This window comes from Sciurus carolinensis, chromosome 16 (assembly GCF_902686445.1).
Source record: "Sciurus carolinensis chromosome 16, mSciCar1.2, whole genome shotgun sequence".
NCBI classification, from domain to species: Eukaryota; Metazoa; Chordata; class Mammalia; order Rodentia; family Sciuridae; genus Sciurus; species Sciurus carolinensis.
In genome coordinates, this window is record NC_062228.1 from 67418180 (window position 1) to 67437941 (window position 19762).

The following is a 19762-nucleotide window of genomic DNA, read 5'->3' on the forward strand; positions in this document are numbered from 1 at the left end:
TTTACACACAGATTAGCTTTGCCAATTGTCTGGAAATACCAATTAAATATCTTTAGCAGAGGATTTTTCAGATTATCTATTTTTGAGTGAACCTGGTCAGTTGGTATTTTTTCAATCAATTTAAAAACATTTTTTGTAGTTGTAGATGGACAGCATGCCTTTATTTTATTTGTTCATTTTTGTATGTAGTGCTAAGGATCAAACCCAGTGCCTCACTCTGCCACTGAGCCACAGTTCCAGCTCTTTAATCAATTTTTGTTCTCCTATTTTCAGCTTATGGAGAAAGGGCTGTTTAAAATAATCACACATCATCCATTATGTTTCAAAGGTATCTTAGCATTATACCACCTTTTCTTGCTCATATTTATAAGTTCTCTCTCTCTGGTATGGCAGGAAGTGTGTCAATTTTGCTGTTATATCCAAGGTATCTGCTTTGGAGATTAATAGAATTTCTTGAAAATGAAAAGCTGAATAAAATGACAAAGTATATGAACTGATTCTTAATACACTGCACATCAGGCAAAACAGAGATCTGTGAGGGAGGGCAAAAAAATGGTGTGGGACCAATGACTGTCCCAGGTTACTGTTTTTTCCTTTGTTGTTGTTGTTATTGTTTTCTTCTTAGTACCAGGGATTGAACTCAGGGGTGCTTAACCACTGAGCTACATACCCAGCCCTTTTTATTTTCTATTTTGAGAAAGGGTCTCACTGAGTTAGGGCCTCACTAAGTTGCTGGGGCTGGCTTTGAACTTGTGATCCTTCTCCTCAGCCCTGAGTCACTGGGATTACAGGCACACACCACCACACTGGCTGTCCCAGTTTACTGTGAAAATTAATTCCTAGGCTCTAGAGCAAGGATGGAAAGCCCAGGCAGAGCCAAAAACTCCCTATAGTTAAGGAGTCAGAGGTTGGCACCTGGGTTTGCAGAGGTGGTTGGAGTCCATAGAGCAAACACAGGACAGGAAACTTCAGAGCTGCACACAGGTCATTCCCAAATATTCAGCTAATCTGAATATGCATGCAGTAAACCACAAAGGACAGTCAAAGAGATAACAGAAAGGATTAGATGGGGAAACTCAAGGTTTGGAGCCCAGAAGAGCTCCTGTTCCAAGCAGCTTGAATGGAAAATCTCTTTATTTATGGAGTGCTCAGGAGGTAGAATGGTTGCCTTATTGGGTGGGGAATGAAAGTGCACAGATCAAGGTCTTCAAAGATCATATTGTTTCCAAGTAACTTAAGGTAATAGAAAGAAAATGAAGAGTATCTACAGAGATACAAAGATTTTCAATACCCACAGAGGTGAAATTGAGTGTCCAATCAAAATTATACCATGTTAATTGTATCATATCACACAAGGTAGATTTTAGAGCAAAGAATTCTGCTGTAGATAAGGAGGATCATAATGATAAGGAAGGTAACTCATTAAGTGGACATAACAATAGGAAATGTTTATTCACCAAGTAAAACAGCTTGGAAATATATGAAGAAAAAACTGATAGAACTGCACAGAGAAATAGGTAAATCTACTTTTATATTTAAAGATGTAAACAATTATATTCAAATAATTGCTATAAACAATTCCCAAACACAGAAAATAAGTGAGGTTACAAAAAACTTAGACAATATTATTAGCCATCCTGACCTTTGACACTTATAGAACCTTTTACCTAACAATAGTACAATATACAGTCATGTCAGGTGAACCTGCAACTCTTACAGATAGCCCATATTCTGGGAAATACAAATGATTCAAGTCATAAGGTATGTACTCTGAAATGGAGTTAAATTATAAATTAACAGAAAAAAAAAATAAAGAAAATCCTGAAATACTTGGAAACTAACACACTTCTAAAGAGAGACATGTTAAGAGATTTATAAAGAAATTTTAAAGATTTTAAACTTAATTAAAATGAAAACACAATATGTCAAGTTTCATGGGAGGGAACTAAAAGTCCTTATGGGACAATGCTACCATGATGTACCTATATTAGTAAAAACATAAAAACCCCAAAGGTGTCAAATGAAGGACACCTTTTATATGAAAAAGTAGCAAAAGAGAAATGAAATCTAATAAAAGCTGAAGGTATTAGTAAAGGTCAGACTGAAAGAGAAAAAAAGAAACAAAGTGGAGAAATTAATGAACCAGATGCTGTAAGATCATAACATTTATTATAAATCTCTATCAAAATTGATCAAGAATTAAAAATTCTGTATAGATACCACCAGTATCAGAATAAGAGAAATAGCATGACTACAGATTCTAGATACTACTAGTAATAAGGGAATTTTGAACATTTTGACTACTTAAATAAAATTAACAAGTTACTCCTTGCAAGACATAATCCATTAAAACTTGTTCTAGACAGAGAAAGAGAGGAGGAGGAACATGGAAATTAATCTTGTGGTTAAAAACTTTCATACAAAACAAATTCTAGACCCAGATAGCTTCGCTGGTGAATTCTACCAAACACTTAAGGAAGAAATACCAATTTCACAAACTCTTTCGGATAATTCAGTAGTAAGGAATATCTACCAAATTATTCTGTAAAGTCAACATTATGCTGGAACCAAAGCCAAACCCAGGCATTAAAAGAAAGTTAGAAACTAACATCCCTCATGAATGTAGACTAAAAAAAAAATTTAAAACACCTAAACAAATCCACCAATACATAAAATAATAAAATGTTTTTTCCTAGAAATGCAAGGTTGGCATGACATTGGAAAAGCAGTCAATTTAATTCACCATTAAAGGACTAAAAAAGTAAAATGAAAACAAAGCACATGACTGAAGTCACCAATATCCCAGGAACACTCTCCCCACCCCTAAATCCCTACCTCCTTGTATTTACTTGGTCACATAGCTCCCTCCCACCTTTACCAGGACTAGTCAGTGTACCTACACACTGTACCTCACCTCAAGGTTGATTATAATAGACACTGCAGTTTGGTTTCTGGGCGAGTGTCTCCAGATGACTTGCTTTGGAAATATTTCTCCGAAATGGAATATGCTCAGTGACAGTACAAAAGAATAGAAATAAACTACCAACACACAAGACAACCTGGATGAACACAAATAATCAGAGTAAAAGAAGCTAGATACCTCAGGATGTATTGCATTAGTTCACACATACAAAATCCAGGCAATAAAAACAAACCTGCAGTAACAGTAGATCAGCGATCACCTGAGGACAGGAAAGGGATAAATTATAAAGGGAATCAAGAAACTTTTGGCTGCACAGGTGCAAATATGTATCAAAACTTGAGACTGTACACTATAGTTATGTCCCATCTGTTGCAGAAAATATTTAGAATGACATCTGTCAGTGACCTTAGCCATGAGAGACAAAGGTATGGGAGTCTTGAGAATTTCTGCAAATCCCCCTAAAGCCAGAGTGATGGAAACATTTGTGGAGAAACTTTTTTTGAGATGGGGGTCTCATTATGTGGCCCAGGCTGTCTTGAACTCCTGAGCTCAACTGATCGTCCTGCCTCAGCCTTCTGGGTAGCTGGGGCTACAGGTATGGCACCACACCTGGTTACTATGGATATACTTTCCATCCCTATAGTCTGCTGCACTCTCTTAACTCCCTGTTAATCAGGGTCCTGTACTATGGTTCCCACCTGGTCCTTCTTTGGGACACCAGAGGTATCTGCCTACCAAATGACATATTTCAGGTCCTAAGGGTCAAGTTATCCTCAAAAGGACTGGAAAATATGAAATATCCTCTGAGAATAAGAGACCCAATTTAAAATGTTCCCAGACACACTACAGGATTGTCAAACTCCCACTGCTTAGGGTAACTTTGGTCATATAAATACTACTGGTATACAGACCCAAGATCGGACCTGCAAAGGTGAGTATTCTTTCCTAGGAGAGAGCAAGCACCAATGCAAGAGAGGCTGACGCTAGAATGAGGGCTATTCTTTGCCATCCTACAAGCATCATCAAGACACAAACACTAGAGCTCTCACAAAAGCTCTTCATCCCTTCATGGCAGTGAATTCTGCTCCCAGACCAACCAACAAAGTTAACGGAATCCCCCAGACTAAAAGTAATATAGAAATTAAGGCATCTGAGCCAAACCAGAACAGTCTAAGGCAGGCAGTTTCAGGTTAGATGTCTGAGAAACTGGGCCAATCCACCACAGGTGCCACCTGAGACCAACAATGTCCATGCAGAAAGAAAACCTGTGCTGGCAGCTGGCAGAATTCTACAGGCCAAAACCTGGCCAAGTTCAGGTTAATCTAGCCAGGGGAGAGGCGGGAGAGGCGGGAGAGAACGAGGGTGCTCCACGGCCTTGGGCTACTGATGACTCAGCTGAGGGGCACAGAGGTGTGGCGCTCACTGCGCACTGGAGTGCACCATAGGACTCAAGTGCTAGAACAGTGCCTCCTCAGAGGCGATGCCAGTGACAGGATTCTAGCAAGGGTCCGTGCAGGTCAAAATCACAGCAAAGTCCCGGAGAGCTTCCCACACAGCTGGCATTCAGGAATTCCCCAGGGCAGATGTGTGATTGCCTGAGGCTCAACCTGTGACCGAGGGCTACACAACAAAGACTGCTTTTTGATCTGTTCTCAGGTACCAGTCATGCTGAACAAGGGCATGGCTGCACCTGCAAACTAAGGCCTTGCTCCAGTGTGGACTTTCCAGTGGCGGATGAGGGAAGCCCTTTGCCTGAAGGCCTTCCCACACTCACTGCATTTATATGGCCTTTCTCCAGTGTGAATCCTATGGTGCTGAACAAGTACATGTTTGTGGCTAAAGGCTTTTCCACATTCACTGCACACATATGGCTTTTCACCATTGTGAACCCTCTGGTGTGCAATAAGATCAGAGCTTTGGCTAAAGAACTTCCCACATGCAATGCATTCGTAAGGCCTTGCACCAGTGTGAACACTCCAATGTTTAATGAGCCTGTACTTGTGACCAAAGTATTTTCCACATTCGCTGCACTCATAAGGCCTTTCTCCAGTGTGAACGCTCTCATGCTGAACAAGTGTGGACTTGTGGCTATAGGCTTTCCCACATTCACTGCACTTATAAGGCCTCGCTCCAGTGTGGACTCTCTGGTGTACAATAAGGTTAGAGCTATGATTGAAAACCTTCCCGCATATGCCACATTCGTATGGCATTTCTCCAGTGTGGATTCTCTGATGCTGAGCAAGTATGGGTTTTCGGCTGAAGGTTTTCCCACATTCACCACATGCATAAGGCCTTTCTCCAGTGTGGACTCTCTGGTGTTGAACAAGTGAGTCTTTGCGGCTGAAGGCTTTCCCACATTCACTGCATCTGTAATGTCTCTGTCCACTGGGAAAGGTCTCCTCATACTTGGTGTCACCAGGTGGATCCCACTCACTGTGAGGGTGACGCTGCGGGAAAATGCTTGAGCTGCTTGGGGAGTCTTTACAACCCTTTCTTGTCATAAAAGGCATCTCTGAGGGTTGGACAGGACAGTGGTTCCCAAGAAAGGTACTGCCCTTGTCTCTTCTATTGGGTTTCTCTTCACTGGGCTGCTTCTGGAGCTGGTGAGGGGTCTCACTGAACCAGTACTGCTTCCCACATGCCACACACAAGTACAGTTTCTGCCCAGGGTGTGTTTCCTGGTGCTTGGCCAAGTGTGAAATGTCTTTCAAGAGCTGACCACACCTCGCACAGGGGTAGGAGTCCTGGGTAGAAGAGCCTCCCTTGGGAGTCCTGGTTTGTGAAACTCCCTCTATAAAAATGCTCTGCTTAGGTGCCTCCTCATCCTGCACTCCACGCCAACAGCCTGAAAGCAGAGAAATGCCGGTGAAGTACAAACTGACAGGTATCAGGGGGAACCCCCATTGCAAATGTGCATCAACCACAACCAAGATCATAAATCACAGGAGGCCACCATGAGGGGCCTGAGGTCAGGTTCCGCAGAGGTCTGCTGTGCAGTAGTTGGCATCTGTGAGGTCTAGATGGGGAGAGATACAAATGTGAGGTACAGCACAGGGAGATGAGGCGGGTTCCCTAATGAAGTCTTTCACAATCAAAAGTTCCTTGGCTTTTGGGACAGGTGAATGTTGTATAGAAGGACCATGTTCATGTTCAAGACCAAGTGCTACCAGGTAGCTGCTGTTTAAGGACTGTGCAGGGCAGGTGCACTGAGGGCAGGCTAATGCTGGGCAACATTGTGGAGGAAGCAACAGAGAGAAACAGCTGAGATGCAGCAGCAAGAGAGGTGGAATAGCAGGAGGCCAAAGATCAGAGAATAAGACATGTGTAAATAGGACAGTAGACAGAACAGAGCTACAGTCAGTGGCCCTGGCACTAAAACAAAACTGTGGGCACAGAGAGGTTTTGGAATGTTTTGAACTCAGCCCTGACCTCATAGCTAAGATTCCCAGCTTCCCCTCCCCAGGGCCACACCTACCTAGAGTCTCTCTGGCAATGGCTGGAGTATTGTCCACCCAATCAGGTTCCCAGGGCTCACTGCCCAGCTCCAATGAAGCAGCTCTATGACACAGGGAAGATGCACGTCCTAAGGAGAAGATAGGACAGATAAATGGCCAGAAGTGGTCTAGGTGACCCACCCTACAAAAAGTAAATATAAAAATAATTTCACAGGGTCAACCCAGTGGTCCCAGCAAGTAATGACCAAACTCGTCACTGTGATTCCAGGCACAGGCAAGCCACAGGAAATGTCAGCTAGAGAAAGGGGCAAAATCTGAACACAAGATGAACATATTCCACTCGCTGACTGCAGGACACATGGCTCCCGGCTTTATCCCTGCAGTACTTAGGGATGGCAGGTTCTGGGACTCAAAGCAGGAGGCAGAAATGCACACAACCCAGGCCCAGCGTCCACAGCACCAACTCCGGAAACTGGGAAAGTGGTAGTGCCCATGGCTGCAATTTAAGGAGGACATGGCTGCCCTGGGGAACAGGAAAAGGGAAGAGTCCAGTTCAGGCCACGGAGGTGGGTACCAGACCTTACCCAGGGAGGCCATAAGGGCAAAGTTCTCCAGCATCACGTCGCGGTACAGGAGCCGCTGAGCCGCATCAAGGAGCGCCCACTCTGCCTGGGAGAAGTGCACGAACACATCTTCAAAGTCCACCCGCTCCTGCCACACGGGGAGAGCCAAGTCACCGCTGCCCCTCTCCCGAGGGCCCCGCCCGGCTTTCTTTCCACGACCCCACTAGTGGTCATGGCTGCCCACAGCAGCAGCAGTCGGACAGACACTCCCCGAGCCCGGGGCTTCCGTACGGGGGTCGCCCTCTGCCAGCGGATTCTCCTGGGGCCACTAAGGTCATGCTGGCCACACAACTAAGGCTGGGCTCGCCTTTCTCCGCCGGACCTGGTCCCAGTGTCCCGAATGGCCCCGCAGCCTGGAGCCCGCTGGGAGGGCGCGGCCAGACTCCCGCCAGCGTAGGCCCGCCGCTCCCAGTTCACAGGAACCTGGGCAGAGGGCGACCGTGGACGGCAGGCGGTCCCGAGAGCCCCGGCCTGGCCTCTGCCTGCTGCTGCCCGGCGACGAGGCGGCCCCGGCGTCCGCTCCGCAGCCGCAGGGCTCGCTCGCTCCCTGCGGAGCGGCGGGCGCCTCTCCGAGCTCGGCCGTCCCTCCTCCGGCAAGAGCCCCGCAGGCTGCGCTGACCTCGGGACGGAGCCCCGCTCCCGCGTGCGCCATCCCTGCTGGCTGTGGGCGTCTGCGGGGCGGCAGCCGAAAGGCCCGTCCCCGGGGCTTCAGGCTTCAGAGGCGGCAGCGGGTAGGACCCGCGGGAGCACCCACCTGCGCGCGGTCCAGCGGCACGGCCGCCGCCATCGGGCCGGGGACTGGCAGGCGACGCGGGCAAGCCCGCGCCCCCGCGGGCCGCGGCCCGCACCGCTTAGGGAGACGCTGCCTCCCCCGTCTTCCCCTGCCTGTCACTGACGGTGCGATCCTGAGACTGACCCGCTAATGGAAAAGCAAACAAGATGGCTGCCGTGGAGGGAGTCGGAAGTTCCGCCTAGCGACTTCCGCTAGAGCAGAAACGCCCCTTCCCTGGGCCTTGATTGGCTGGGAGCCACTGAGGCTTCTGGGTAGTGTAGTTCTCATGCGTCTGCAGTGGCTAGTGGCCCCTGTGCCAGAGTCATGGCCCTACTGTGCCACTAGTGGCGCCTGGATTGGCCTCAAGCGTCTGTGTACTATGCTGAGCTTCGTTTTTTACGAAGAGCTGTATCCATTATTTCTGATGAGTGTAGGTTGTAAGTAATCACAGAAATATTTAGAGATATACCATTTCAGACTTTCTCAGGCAGTGAGTTCTCATCGAAAAAATATAAAAATGAACATACTCGGTTTTAGTCAGCTTTTTTGCTGCTGTGACTAAAGGACCCAAGTAGAACAACTATAGAGGAGGAAAAGTTTATTTGAAGGCTCAGGGTTTCAGAGCTCTCAATCCACAAACAGCAGGTTCCATTCTTTGGGGCTGGAGGTGAGGCAGGACATCGTGGCAGAAGAATGTGGCAGAGGGGAGCAGCTCACACGCTGATCAGGAAGCAGAGTCCACTCTCCAGATACTAATATATACTGCAAGGCCACACCCCGATTCCCACCTCCTCCAGCCACACTCCACCCCTTCAGGTACCACTCAGTTAATACCAAACAGCGATTAACTCATTGATTAGGTTAATACTCTAACCCAATCATTTCTCCTCTGAACCTTCTTGCATTTCTCACACATGAGCTTTTGGGGGACACCTCACCTAACACTGTATCTGTACTAGTATCATTCACACTTCTGCAGATGGAAGCTAATAAATGTTATAGTGTTTTTGAATATATTTACCCTGAAGCTCTAAGCCTAGTTTTCAAAACTTCAGCATTTTGGACTAGGCACAAGACAGAAAAGACTCCAGATAGGAATGTTTGGTGACCCTGGAGCATGTGGCTAATTCTTGTGTCTCTTGTTACCTCAGAAAATATGTCTTTTGGGCTGAGGATGTAGCTCAGTGGTAGCATGCAAGAAGCCTTGCATTCGATTCCCTTATTCTAGATCCTCATTCTTTCTGTTATTGCATACTTTTCTCAATTTCATACTTTCCTGAGTGACTGATTTATTAGCTTCCAGTTGTAGCAGTCTGGGTGACATAAATTCCTGGGCTGAGGATGTAGCTCAGCATCACAAACACGAAATATATTCCTCTTGTACATACCCAGCAACTGAATCAAACTCAGTGAGCACACACTTTTAAAATATATTTTATACTCCATGTATAGAGAGCTATTTAATTGCTTTGAGTATTCAACAAGTATCTAAAAAGATGGGCAATTTATCAAATGTCATTTGACAATGAAAAGAGCAACATGAACAATTTATGTGCAGAAGAAATAACCACCAAATCAAATTTCTATACATAGCAAATGTTTTTCATGAAAATATGGTATAAGACTATTTGAGGCAAAAAAAATAAATGTAAGAGAAATATATTTACAAAGAAAATACATTTCTGAATGTAATATGAAATGCCAAAGAATGTACAGTGGAGCAAGAAAATTCAGGTAATTCTCAAAGTTGGAGTATTTGTGGGAATGAGGAGTAAGGAATAGCAGCATGGTTGGTGGTTGGTGATCTTTAATTATTGGGTCCTACTGGAGCATTGGAATAGCCTATTGTCACCAAGACAACATCTTTATGGGTTTATGTCTTTGGTTTTAAGATTCTGGGAAACACTGAATTATAGGATTGCTTACCTGTTACAGAGTAAAACTGGCCCTCTGAAATCTCAGATCCCTCCCTTCCTTGTGATACAATTCTAGTTCTGTATGTTGTGGTATCATCTCCCTGTCCACTTCTTCTAAGGACAGTTCTGATGGAATGATCCTTGGGTCTTTAGCTGAAGGGTTCTTACTTCAAGTGTCTAAGGGTCAGATGGTCACCTCTAGTAGAAACCTAGGATTTCCAGAAGTTCTCTCTCCACTCAGAATGGCAACTATCAAGAACACAAGCAATAAAGAGTGTTGGCGAGGATGTGGGGAAAAGGTACACTCACACATGGTAGGTGGGACTGCAGATTGGCACAAACACTCTGGAAAGCAGTGTGGAGATTCCTAAGAAAACTTGGAATGGAACCACCATTTGACCCAGCTATCCCACTCCTTGGTTTATACCCAAAGGACTTAAAATCAGCATAGTACAGTGACACAGTCACATCAATGTTGATAGCAGTTCAACTCACAATAGCTAAGCTATGGAACCAACCTAGGTGCGCTCAACTGCTGAATGGATAAAGATGTGGCATAAATACTCTGTAAGCTTTGGGGCACAGCCAGTGGCCAAATAAAATTGAACAGAAAGCTGCCAAAGCAAGCTTTATTGGAATTTGGCTCTGGGTGAAATTCCTAGCTCCCCAGGGTACAGGTCAGGGTAGGGAGCCGGAGAAAATCGCACATGGCTCTGGCTGCCCAGGGTCTTTATAGGCCAGAATAGGTGTGGGGAAGGGGTCCTGCTGAGTGGAGGTAAGGTGGAGGTAAGGGTCAGTGTTTTTCTGCCCCTGTTTGATTGATTGCCAAGTGGTGCACTGCCCTTTTCCTCAGTGGCTCCGCTCTCCCTTATATAGTCGCTCAAATTCCGACCTAACATACTCAATGGAATATTACTCAGCCTTAAAGAAGAATGAAATTATGGCATTTGCAGGTAAATGGCTGGAACTAGAGAATATCATTCTAAGTGAAATAAGTCAATTCCAAAAAACCAAAAGCCAACTGTTTTCTCTAAGTGGATGCTGATCCACAGTGGGGGGGCAGGGGAAGAATGAAGGAACTTTGGATTATGCAGAGGGGAGTAAAGGGCGGGGTGGAGCGGTGGGAGTAGGAAGGACAGTAGAATGAGACAGACATTATTACCCTATATACATGTATGGGGGGAAAAAAAAGAATTTCCAGAAGGGCTGGGTGGTAGCTCATTCCATTAATCTTTAACCTCAGGAAGGCCAGGAAATATTCTATGTAACCTGTTTGGTTGGTTGCAACAATCACCTCTTCCTCTTTTCCTACATAAGTTCACATGTAGAGGGTAGTCCTGTGACCAGGTCTTAAGGAGTTTTCGATTTTTTTTGCCCTCTTGGGTGAGTTAGACTTCTCAAACACTGAGGACTGTGGTCTCCGGCCCAAGGATCTCTGCTTGAAGACAGGGTTTGAGAATCGAACTTTGATGTTCTTATTCATGACAGACATGAAAATATTTCTAAAAGCTGAAAGCAGAAATGGATCCCAGAGGTCATACAGACCCAGAAAATGTTTTCGTTTTCCTTTTAAGATACCTGCATAGAATTTATTTTGTGATTTCAATGAGACAGGTGAATATACCACTAGGCAATCATTTTTCCTAAACTAAATTACTAAGTAGTCTGCTCTTTCCTCACTGATCATGTTATTTGCAATTCTAAACATATATCCACCTCTTTACGTCTGTTGAGGACATCCATTTTTCTATTCCTGTGGCAAATGTTTTAAAACTCTTACACAGTCGGTGGAATGTTCCTAACAGGTATAGAAATCATCTTTTAAATTTGAAGCCACGTTTGTGACCACCACCCATAAGTCTCCTGTGTGCCCCTTGTTCTGTGCTCTCCTCAGGTGCCCAGACTCCCTAGAGCCTGAGCGACCTGTCAGTCTGACAGCGATTGCACTGATGTCGGTGTAACTTTACACACACCCAGATTTTCGCAGAAGACGTGCTGTTGATCGCTGCCAAGTTTTGAGTTTTCTGCGGGTAGAATCACATTGCATGAATTTCGTTAAGACTAGGTTTGTAGTGCGGTCGCTCGTCTACACTGGTTGGCTTATGGTTTGAGTTCTGTTGCCCTGACTTAACAAGAACCTGCTTGGTGCTTGAAATGGGAGCGCAGGCAGATCGCGTGGACTGGAGGCGGAAACGCTTCGCATCGCGTCCGCTGGCGTCTGCGTGCAGCACGCAGAGGCCTTTCCCGTGCTCGACGTCCCGCACACGGAGCCTCTCCTCCGCAAGGAGAGTCTGGGGTGTGCACGTGCTTCGGCCCGAGGGAACCGTTTTACTTTGGGTTGAAGATCCTCTTCAAGTCCTTGAGAAAGCAAGACTGAACGACCAGCTTTCCAGGGCACCTGACCCTGGCTTCTGCAACACCACCACCACTGGACCGTCAGGAAATCTTCCCGAGGTCTCCTTTCCTTCACAGACCTGACCCGGCCTCCTTCCCGCTCAACGCTGGGGAACTACATTACCCAGAAGGCGACGCGCCGAGTTCTCGGTCCAGGAAAAGGGGCGTTCCCGTCGGGGCGGGACTTCCGGCGTCGCTTCGGGCCTCGTTTCCGGCCCTCTGAACCTGGCGCTGGGAGAGCGCAGAGCTGGCTGTGCGGAGTGGCCGGGGCTGGAGGCCAGGGCGGGAGGCGCGGCGAGGCCGCGGGAACGAGCCCGCCGGGAGAGCCGCCGATGTTGGCGGGCGCGCCGCGGGGCCCTGGCCGGGTGAGCAGCCCCTGCTCGGCCGGCGGGTGTACGCGGGCGCGGGGCGACGCGGACGCAGAGCGGCAAATCGGAGGAAAGAGCCGCTGGCCATGGCAGGGGGCGCGGCGGCCTCGGGGCTGTGTCGGCAAGTGGCGCTGGGCAGGCGGGATTGGAGCCCCGCGGCTTTAAAGGTCGGGCGCGGGATTCCCAGTGGGTCCGAGGTAGATAGAGGAGGAGATGAGGACCGTCTTCCCCGTGGTCAAGGTCTGATAGACTAGGAGGAGAGGACCGTCTTCCCGACGGGTCAATGTCTGATAGAGTAGGAGGAGAGGACCGTCTTCCCGGTGGTCAGGGTCTGATAGAGCAGGAGGAGAGGACCGTCTTCCCCGTGGTCAAGGTCTGATAGAGCAGGAGGAGAGGACCGTGTTCCTGGTGGGTCAAGGTCTGATAGAGGAGGAGGCACGGACTGTGTTTCTGATGGAGTAGCAGGAGAGGACCGTCTTCCCGACAGGTCAAGGTCTGATAGAGTAGGAGGAGAGGACCGTCTTCCCGGTGGGTCAAGGTCTGATAGACTAGGAGACGAGGACCGTATTCCCTGTTGTCAAGGTTTGATAGAGTAGGAGACAATGACCGTCTTCCCGGTGGGTCAAGGTCTGATAGAGCAGGAGGAGAGGACCATATTCCCGGTGGTCAAGGTCTGATAGAGTAGGAGGAGAGGACCATGTACCCGGTGGGTCAAGGTCTGATAGATTAGGAGGAGAGGACCGTCTTCCCGGTGGTCAAGGTCTGATAGAGCAGGAGAAGAGGACCGTATTTCCCGTGGTCAAGGTCTGATAGAGTAGGAGATGAGGACAGTATTCCCCGTGGTCAAGGTCTGATAGAGCAGGAGGAGAGGACGGTATTTCCCGTGGTCAAGGTCTGATATAGTAGGAGGAGAGGACCGTTTTCCCTGTGGGTCAAGGTCTGATAGAGCAGGAGGCGAGGACCATCTTCCCGGTGGTCAAGGTCTGATAGAGTAGGAGGAGAAGACTGTCTTCCCGGTGGGTCAAGGTCTGATAGAGCAGGAGGCGAGGACCATCTTCCCGGTGGTCAAGGTCTGATAGAGTAGGAGGAGAAGACCGTCTTCCCGGCGGGTCAAGGTCTGATAGAGTAGGAGGAGAGGACCGTGTTCCCAGTGGGTCAAGGTGTGATAGAGTAGGAGGAGAAGACCGTCTTCCCGGTGGGTCAAGGTGTGATAGAGCAGGAGGAAATGACCGTCTTCCCGGTGGGTCAAGGTGTGATAGAGCAGGAGGAGAGGACTGTCTTCATGGCGGGTCACGTTCTGATATAGTAGGAGGACCATCTTACCGGCAGGTCAAGGTCTGATAGTGCAGGAGGAGAGAACCGTCTTTCCGGTGGGTCAAGGTCTGATAGAGAAGGAGGCGAGGACCCTCTTCCCGGTGAGTGAAGGTTGATAGAGTACCAGGAGAGGACCGTCTTCCCAGTGGTCAAGGTCTGATAGAGTAGGAGGAGAGAACCATATTCCTGGGGGTGAAGGTCTGATAGTGTAGGAGGCGAGGACCGTCTTCTCGGTGGTCCCAGGTCTGATATAATAGGAGGACAGGACCGTCTTCCCGGTGGGTCAAGGTCTGATAGAGTAGGAGTAGAGGACCGTCTTCACGGTGGGTCCCGGGTCTGATAGTGTAAGAGGAGAGGACCGTTTTCTTGGTCGTGAAGGTCTGATAGAGTAGGAGAAGAGGACCATATTCCTGGTGGGTCATGGGTCTTATAGAGAAGGAGGAGAGGTCCATTTTCCTGGTGGGTAATGGGACTGAGAGTGTGGAGGTGAGGACCCTTTTCCTGGTGGGCTACCGGTTGATAGGTTAGGAGGAGAGGATCATGTTCCCAATTGGTCTCAGGTCTGATAGAGTAGGAAGAGAGCACCCTCTTCCTGGTGGTTCCCTGGCCAATATATTAGGGAAGGAACATCTTTCTGTTTGTTCCTGGGTGTGAGAGAGTAGGAGGAGAGGACCTTCCTCCATTTGGGTCCAGGGTGATAGAATAGGAAGAGCACCATCTCCATTTTTGCTTGTTTGTATTTATTTGTTTTTCTTAGTAGTCTGGAAGATGGAGATAGGAGAGCTTTTGCAGGGAGCAGGCTTCAAGGTGGTCAGGAGTCAGGCTTCGGCTCGGTGGTCCTCGGCCAGCCCAGGACCAGGAGTGCCTCACAGGGCAGCTTGCTCATTCAGCTCTGGAGTTCTGGAGGGATCTGTGTGACCCACAGCTAAGGGCTGTTCAGTGGGGGCCTGAACCAGAGCTTGGCCTGGGCTTATGTTAAGGAGAGAAGATCTTCAGGTTTTTATTTCACATTCCCCTGACAGGAAGGAGGGCAGAGATGGGCCTGGTGAGTGAGCCACCCTCAGAGTGTGGAGTCTTGGAGTCGGAAGTGAGTCTGACTGGCCTCCATAAGAGCAGAAGAGTGTGGAGTGTAGATGAGGCTCCAGGTAGAGAGCAAGGTGCTGGGCAGCACTGGCTGGTCACTCCAGGCTCAGTGTGTCTTTACTGTCTGCTCCCCATGGAGAAGAGAAAGGCTTGCGAGGCTCATGGAGTAGCTCTTTGGTGCCTAAATTCCCCCAACCTTAAGGTCTGAAGGGTTGATCGACCACCTGCCCCAGTGGAAGCACACCCGCCCCATAGCAGAATTGCTACTGGTGGAGTTTATAACAGGCAGCAAGGTTGCCAAACCCACCCACTTGGTTTCCTCAGGCTCAGGTCCTATATTTATTGACTTTTAAATTTATGAAGTGGGCACTAATTGATCAAGATTAATACTTACACGTGGGGGAGTTAAAACAGGACGGATTGTAAGCACTTAATACTTGGTTGAAATTTTAATACGTTGTTTAGCATTTGACTAATCAAATGTCTTGCTGGGAATGGTGGCACACATCTGTGATCTCAGTTATTCCAGAGGCTGAGGCAGGAGTATCCCAAGTTCAAGGTTATCTTTGGTAACCTAGACCCTGTCTTAAAAAAAAAAAAAAAAAGAAAGAAAACGAAAAGGACAGGGGATGTAGCTCAGTGGTAGAGCACCCTCTGGGTTCAATCTCCAGTACCAAAAAAATACAAATAAAATATAAAACAATGTGTACAGGAACAACTAATGTCTTAAATATCAAATTCTTATCTCAAAGGTATATTTAAAAAACACCCTACATTACCAAAACCTGCTACTTTATCAAAGCTTTCCAGTTTATTTGCACTGAAACTATTGACAGATTATGTACTCAGTAAAGTTAGTACTTGACACATAGGAACGAGTTTGATAAAAATAACACTCCTATTGGATGGGCACCATCTTATCACTGTTACCTATGGCAGCACTGATGCTTAGGAAGTTTGGATACTTGTCAAGGGCACATACCTGGTAAGAAATCACAGACTCAGGCCCAGATGGTAGGTGATTAGGTATATCTGACTCCAGGATGTGTGAGGAAATTTAGAAAGTTCCTTGAAATGCCAGTATTATTACCTGCTTCTCACATCCTTGTTTTTCCATAGGTTCCTATGGCTGTAGAATCACTGAGAGATGATGAGGAGGTAAGTGTAGGGTGCCCAGGCCTCACCCTCCTTAGTTCCCACCTACATGGTCTCTGGGATTGTATAGTCCTGGGACCCCTTACTCATCTAACCTATCTGCATTCCTTGGAAGGTGGTCATGTGGTGTCAGGGCCCTGATCAGGGATTATATGGAGAGGTTCCCATTCCTGGAAGCCATTGACATGAGATTCAGAAAGTATTGAAGTTGTAGTGAACGACGTTAGGAAATGCTTTGAGGTGACGTTTTGCTGGGAATGCTCAGGCATTGTTAGGTTTCCATTATGTTTGGTGGAATGATCAGAGGCAGGAACTGGGCCTCTGTTCTGAGATGGAAAGGAGGTGTAGTACAAAGAGTGATTTGTATGCCTGGAAAGTGTATATGAATGGTCCCAAGACCCTTGTACTGAGGGTATAAGGGACAGGTGACCCCAAATCTGGCTATATCTGAGAAGCATGATCTGGAGGACTCCAGTGAATTGCCTGGGAGGACAAGGGCAGAGCTCTGCCCATTCAGCCCCAGAGATTGGATGGACTCTGTCCACCTGCTTATTATTGCCCTGTGCCAAAGGCAGTGGTCAGTGGAAACTTGAGAGATTGGGTATCTGTGGCTCCAGAGCCTATTATCTCCCCTGAAGTAGGGGGTAGGAAAGAGGATGAGTAGAAGTGGATTTGGGGGGATGCTGAGAGTCCCAGGATAGGAGGCTATATATGAACTCAGTCCTTCCCCCATGACAGGGTCATGTGACCTTTGAGGATGTGGCTGTCTACTTCTCACGGGAGGAGTGGAGACGGCTTGATGATGCTCAGAGGCTCCTGTACTGTGATGTGATGATGGAGAACTTTGCACTTGTGACCTCTCTGGGTAAGGTGGTCCTCTTCATCACAGCATCCTGGGTGAGGCTTTCCTAGAGGCAGAGGTATCCTTCCCAAAGCTAGGCCATGGACACTGCTGCTTTCCCCAGTGACCTGAAGTAGGTATTGTAGGTAATAGGCTTGGGCTGTGTACATTACCACTTTTCTCTATGAACTACCCCAAAGCCATGCAGGCAAGGACTTGAGGATCAGGAGTTTTGCAGTCAACCTAATGAATCTCACCCTGTTGGCTTCTCAATGGCTCAATGATGCTGTGTAAATCCATAGCAGTTCTGTGTCCCAGATTCTGCCCTCTTCCTTTAGGTCTGTCTGTGCCAGGAATTGAGGTCATGATGTGGTCACAAGTCTACTGGGTTGTTTGTAAGACACTCTTCCAAAATTCTTTTTGTATTAGTTTTCTTTCCTGTGGTCAGTTGTGAAGTGGGTGCAATGGTCCAATGTTGGTCACTTACCTGTCCTATCTTTTCCTTAGAGCTCGTATATTCTAGGACCCATGAAATTACTCAGCTGCAGTCATGGGGAGAGCCCTTTACTCCTGCTCAGGGAGTTGTGACGCCAGCCCTGCTGCAAGGTACTTGGAGGGTAGAGCTGGGGGAGATGTTGAGCTCAGGTGGGTTCCTATCAGTACTCTTCTAGTGGTTCTGATGTTCTGGGGGTGAGGCATGGATGACTTCCGTCTTATCCTCCCCATATGCCTGCTTATCATTTCTGTTATTTTGACCCAGGGCTATTCTTCACCTCTATCTTTCATGTTTTATCCATTCTTTTGTAGCACTTGCCAGCAGTGGTTTTTGCTGAATGTGTTGGGAGGTGACCAATTATCTCTGAGTAGCCTGTGGACACAGGCTATTCAAGTGCAGTCAGTTTTGGGGAACCTGGACATGCCCTTATGGACTGTGTGCCATGTCCGCAGCAGTTGAGGCATTGAAGAAAACTGTTTGCAGGCAAGTGTGCTGAGAACCCTGCTCATCCTTCCTGTGCTGTACCCTATTCTGTGTCATTGCTGCTCATGAGGCCTCCTCAGTGTGTGAGCTTGCAAGGTTCAGCAGTTCATGGTGAACCCTTTCCCACCTGACCTGGCTCCCTCATTCTGCCAGAAATGTCAGGGACTCTTTACTGGGAGTATCTGACACACAGTTATGAGTGTATGCTGCTCATACTAGAGCCATACTCTTCATCAGCATCTCTCTGCCTTCAGGTTGTTGGCATAGAGCAGTGGCTATGGAGGCTCCAGAACAGAGTGTCTCCACAGAAGTGAAAAGTGAAAACCTTCACCAACATCAGAAGCTGTGCTATGGAGAGAAACCCTTAAAAAGAGAAGAGGATAAGGTCTCAGTTTTGAGGAGCTGCAGAATCCATCTATCACAGAAGTCTTTGCAAATCAGAGAGGGTGGGAAAGATTTTACAACCAGCTCCAGTCTTCTCAAGTACCAGGTGACTCACCATGAAGTGGAGCCCCCCAGGAGCACTGAGAGTGCAGAGGCCTTTAATACTGGAAAAAGGCACTACAGGTGCAGTGAATGTGGGAAAGCTTTTGGTCAGAAATACTTGCTTGTTCAGCACCAGAGACTACACACTGGGGAAAAGCCTTATGAGTGCAATGAATGCGGGAAGCTGTTTAGCCATAAATCCAACCTTTTTATACACCAAATAGTTCACACCGGAGAAAGACCCTATGGGTGCAGTGAATGTGGAAAGTCCTTTAGCCGAAATGCTGACCTCATTCAACACCGAAGAGTTCACACTGGAGAAAAACCTTTTACATGCAGTGAATGTGGAAAGGCTTTCAGGCATAATTCCACACTTGTTCAGCATCACAGAGTCCACACTGGAGTAAGGCCTTATGAATGTGGTCAATGTGGAAAGTTGTTTAGTTTCAACTCTAGCCTCATGAAGCATCAGAGAGTTCACACTGGAGAAAGACCTTATAAGTGCAGTGAATGTGGAAAATTCTATAGCCACAAGTCCAGCCTAATCAATCACTGGCGAGTTCACACTGGAGAAAGACCTTATGAGTGCAGTGAATGTGGGAAGTTTTTTAGCCAAAGCTCAAGCCTCATGCAACATCGAAAAGTTCATACTGGAGAAAAGCCTTTTAAATGCAATGACTGTGGGAGATTCTTCAGTGAGAATTCCAGCCTTGTTAAACATCAGAGAGTTCACACTGGAGCAAAGCCTTATGAGTGTAGAGAATGCGGGAAATTTTTTCGCCACAGCTCCAGCCTTGTTAAACATCGGCGGATTCACACTGGAGAAATGCCTTATGAATGCAATGATTGCAGGAAATCATTTAGCCAGCGTTTCAACCTCATTCAACACCAAAAAGTTCACATTAGAGAAAAGTCTTGATGCTTTGAATGTGGGTGAACTTTTAGCCACACCTCCAACCTCTTCACAACACTGGAGAGGATGCAAGCTAAAAGGAAGCATGAATGCAGTTAGTGTGGAAATGACTTTAACAAAAGTTCTGTTCTGACTCAGTGGCATAAATATCACAGCCCGAATAAGCCTTATGAACACAGTGAATGTGGAGAAAGGCTTAAGCCAGGGGTGTAACCTTATTCCACACTAGGAAGTTCAAACTGGAAAAAGGCCTTAGGAGTAACTTAACAGAGAGGTTCTGAGAGTTGACTTTGTGGAGGAGCCAGGGAGTGGACATCACTTATCCAGACATGCACACTGAGAGCAGGATGAGAACTGCTACCACCATGCTCCTCCCAAGAAGATGGTCCTCTGCCTGGAGGCTCCAAGGAGAAGGGGAGCTTGTATCCTTGGCTACGCCAATTGGAGTTCATCTAACCGAGCAAGGAGGCATGGAATGGTTTTGGTTCAAATAAGCCTGACTCTTGCTTTCCATACTGAATAAACATTTCTTTTGCTGTA

At 47.2% G+C, this 19762-nt stretch overlaps 2 protein-coding genes across 7 annotated transcripts; one reads left to right on the forward strand and one right to left on the reverse strand.

Annotated features, from left to right (window-relative positions):
• Window positions 1-1168: 1168 nt before the first annotated feature.
• Znf772 (zinc finger protein 772) lies at window positions 1169-7928 on the reverse strand. 2 transcript variants are annotated; one of them, XM_047528245.1, is made up of 4 exons: window positions 7756-7928; window positions 6963-7047; window positions 6399-6506; window positions 1169-5768 (listed from the first exon to the last, which is right to left on the reverse strand). In XM_047528245.1, the coding sequence occupies exons 1-4, from the start codon at window positions 7786-7788 to the stop codon at window positions 4621-4623; spliced, it is 1374 nt and encodes a 457-aa protein (XP_047384201.1). In that variant the 5' UTR covers window positions 7789-7928; the 3' UTR covers window positions 1169-4620. The 2 variants fall into 2 exon arrangements, with proteins under 2 accessions (XP_047384201.1, XP_047384200.1); XM_047528244.1 differs by having other exon boundaries at window positions 1171-5768; window positions 6963-7089.
• A 4370-nt stretch (window positions 7929-12298) lies between these two features.
• LOC124966684 (zinc finger protein 773-like) lies at window positions 12299-19762 on the forward strand. 5 transcript variants are annotated; one of them, XM_047528240.1, is made up of 5 exons: window positions 12299-12448; window positions 15968-16006; window positions 16742-16868; window positions 17352-17489; window positions 18078-19762. In XM_047528240.1, the coding sequence occupies exons 1-5, from the start codon at window positions 12416-12418 to the stop codon at window positions 19226-19228; spliced, it is 1488 nt and encodes a 495-aa protein (XP_047384196.1). In that variant the 5' UTR covers window positions 12299-12415; the 3' UTR covers window positions 19229-19762. The 5 variants fall into 5 exon arrangements, with proteins under 5 accessions (XP_047384196.1, XP_047384194.1, XP_047384195.1 ...); XM_047528238.1 differs by having other exon boundaries at window positions 12307-12618; XM_047528239.1 differs by having other exon boundaries at window positions 12307-12618; window positions 17352-17450.

What these genes read in the sequence shown, in the direction of transcription:
- Znf772 (XM_047528244.1), bottom strand. Translation starts at nt 7,788, where the DNA reads ATGGCGGCGGCCGTGCCGCTGGACCGCGCGCAG. An exon ending in TGCCGCTGGACCGCGCGCAG is followed by an intron (nt 7,090 to 7,755) that starts GTGGGTGCTCCC and finishes CCCGTGTGGCAG; the next exon opens with GAGCGGGTGGACTTTGAAGA. An exon ending in TGCCCTTATGGCCTCCCTGG is followed by an intron (nt 6,507 to 6,962) that starts GTAAGGTCTGGT and finishes TCTTCTCCTTAG; the next exon opens with GACGTGCATCTTCCCTGTGT.
- LOC124966684 (XM_047528238.1), top strand. Translation starts at nt 12,538, where the DNA reads ATGGCAGGGGGCGCGGCGGCCTCGGGGCTGTGTCGGCAAGTGGCGCTG. An exon ending in CACTGAGAGATGATGAGGAG is followed by an intron (nt 16,007 to 16,741) that starts GTAAGTGTAGGG and finishes CCCCCATGACAG; the next exon opens with GGTCATGTGACCTTTGAGGA. An exon ending in GGGGGAGATGTTGAGCTCAG is followed by an intron (nt 17,490 to 18,077) that starts GTGGGTTCCTAT and finishes CTCTGCCTTCAG; the next exon opens with GTTGTTGGCATAGAGCAGTG.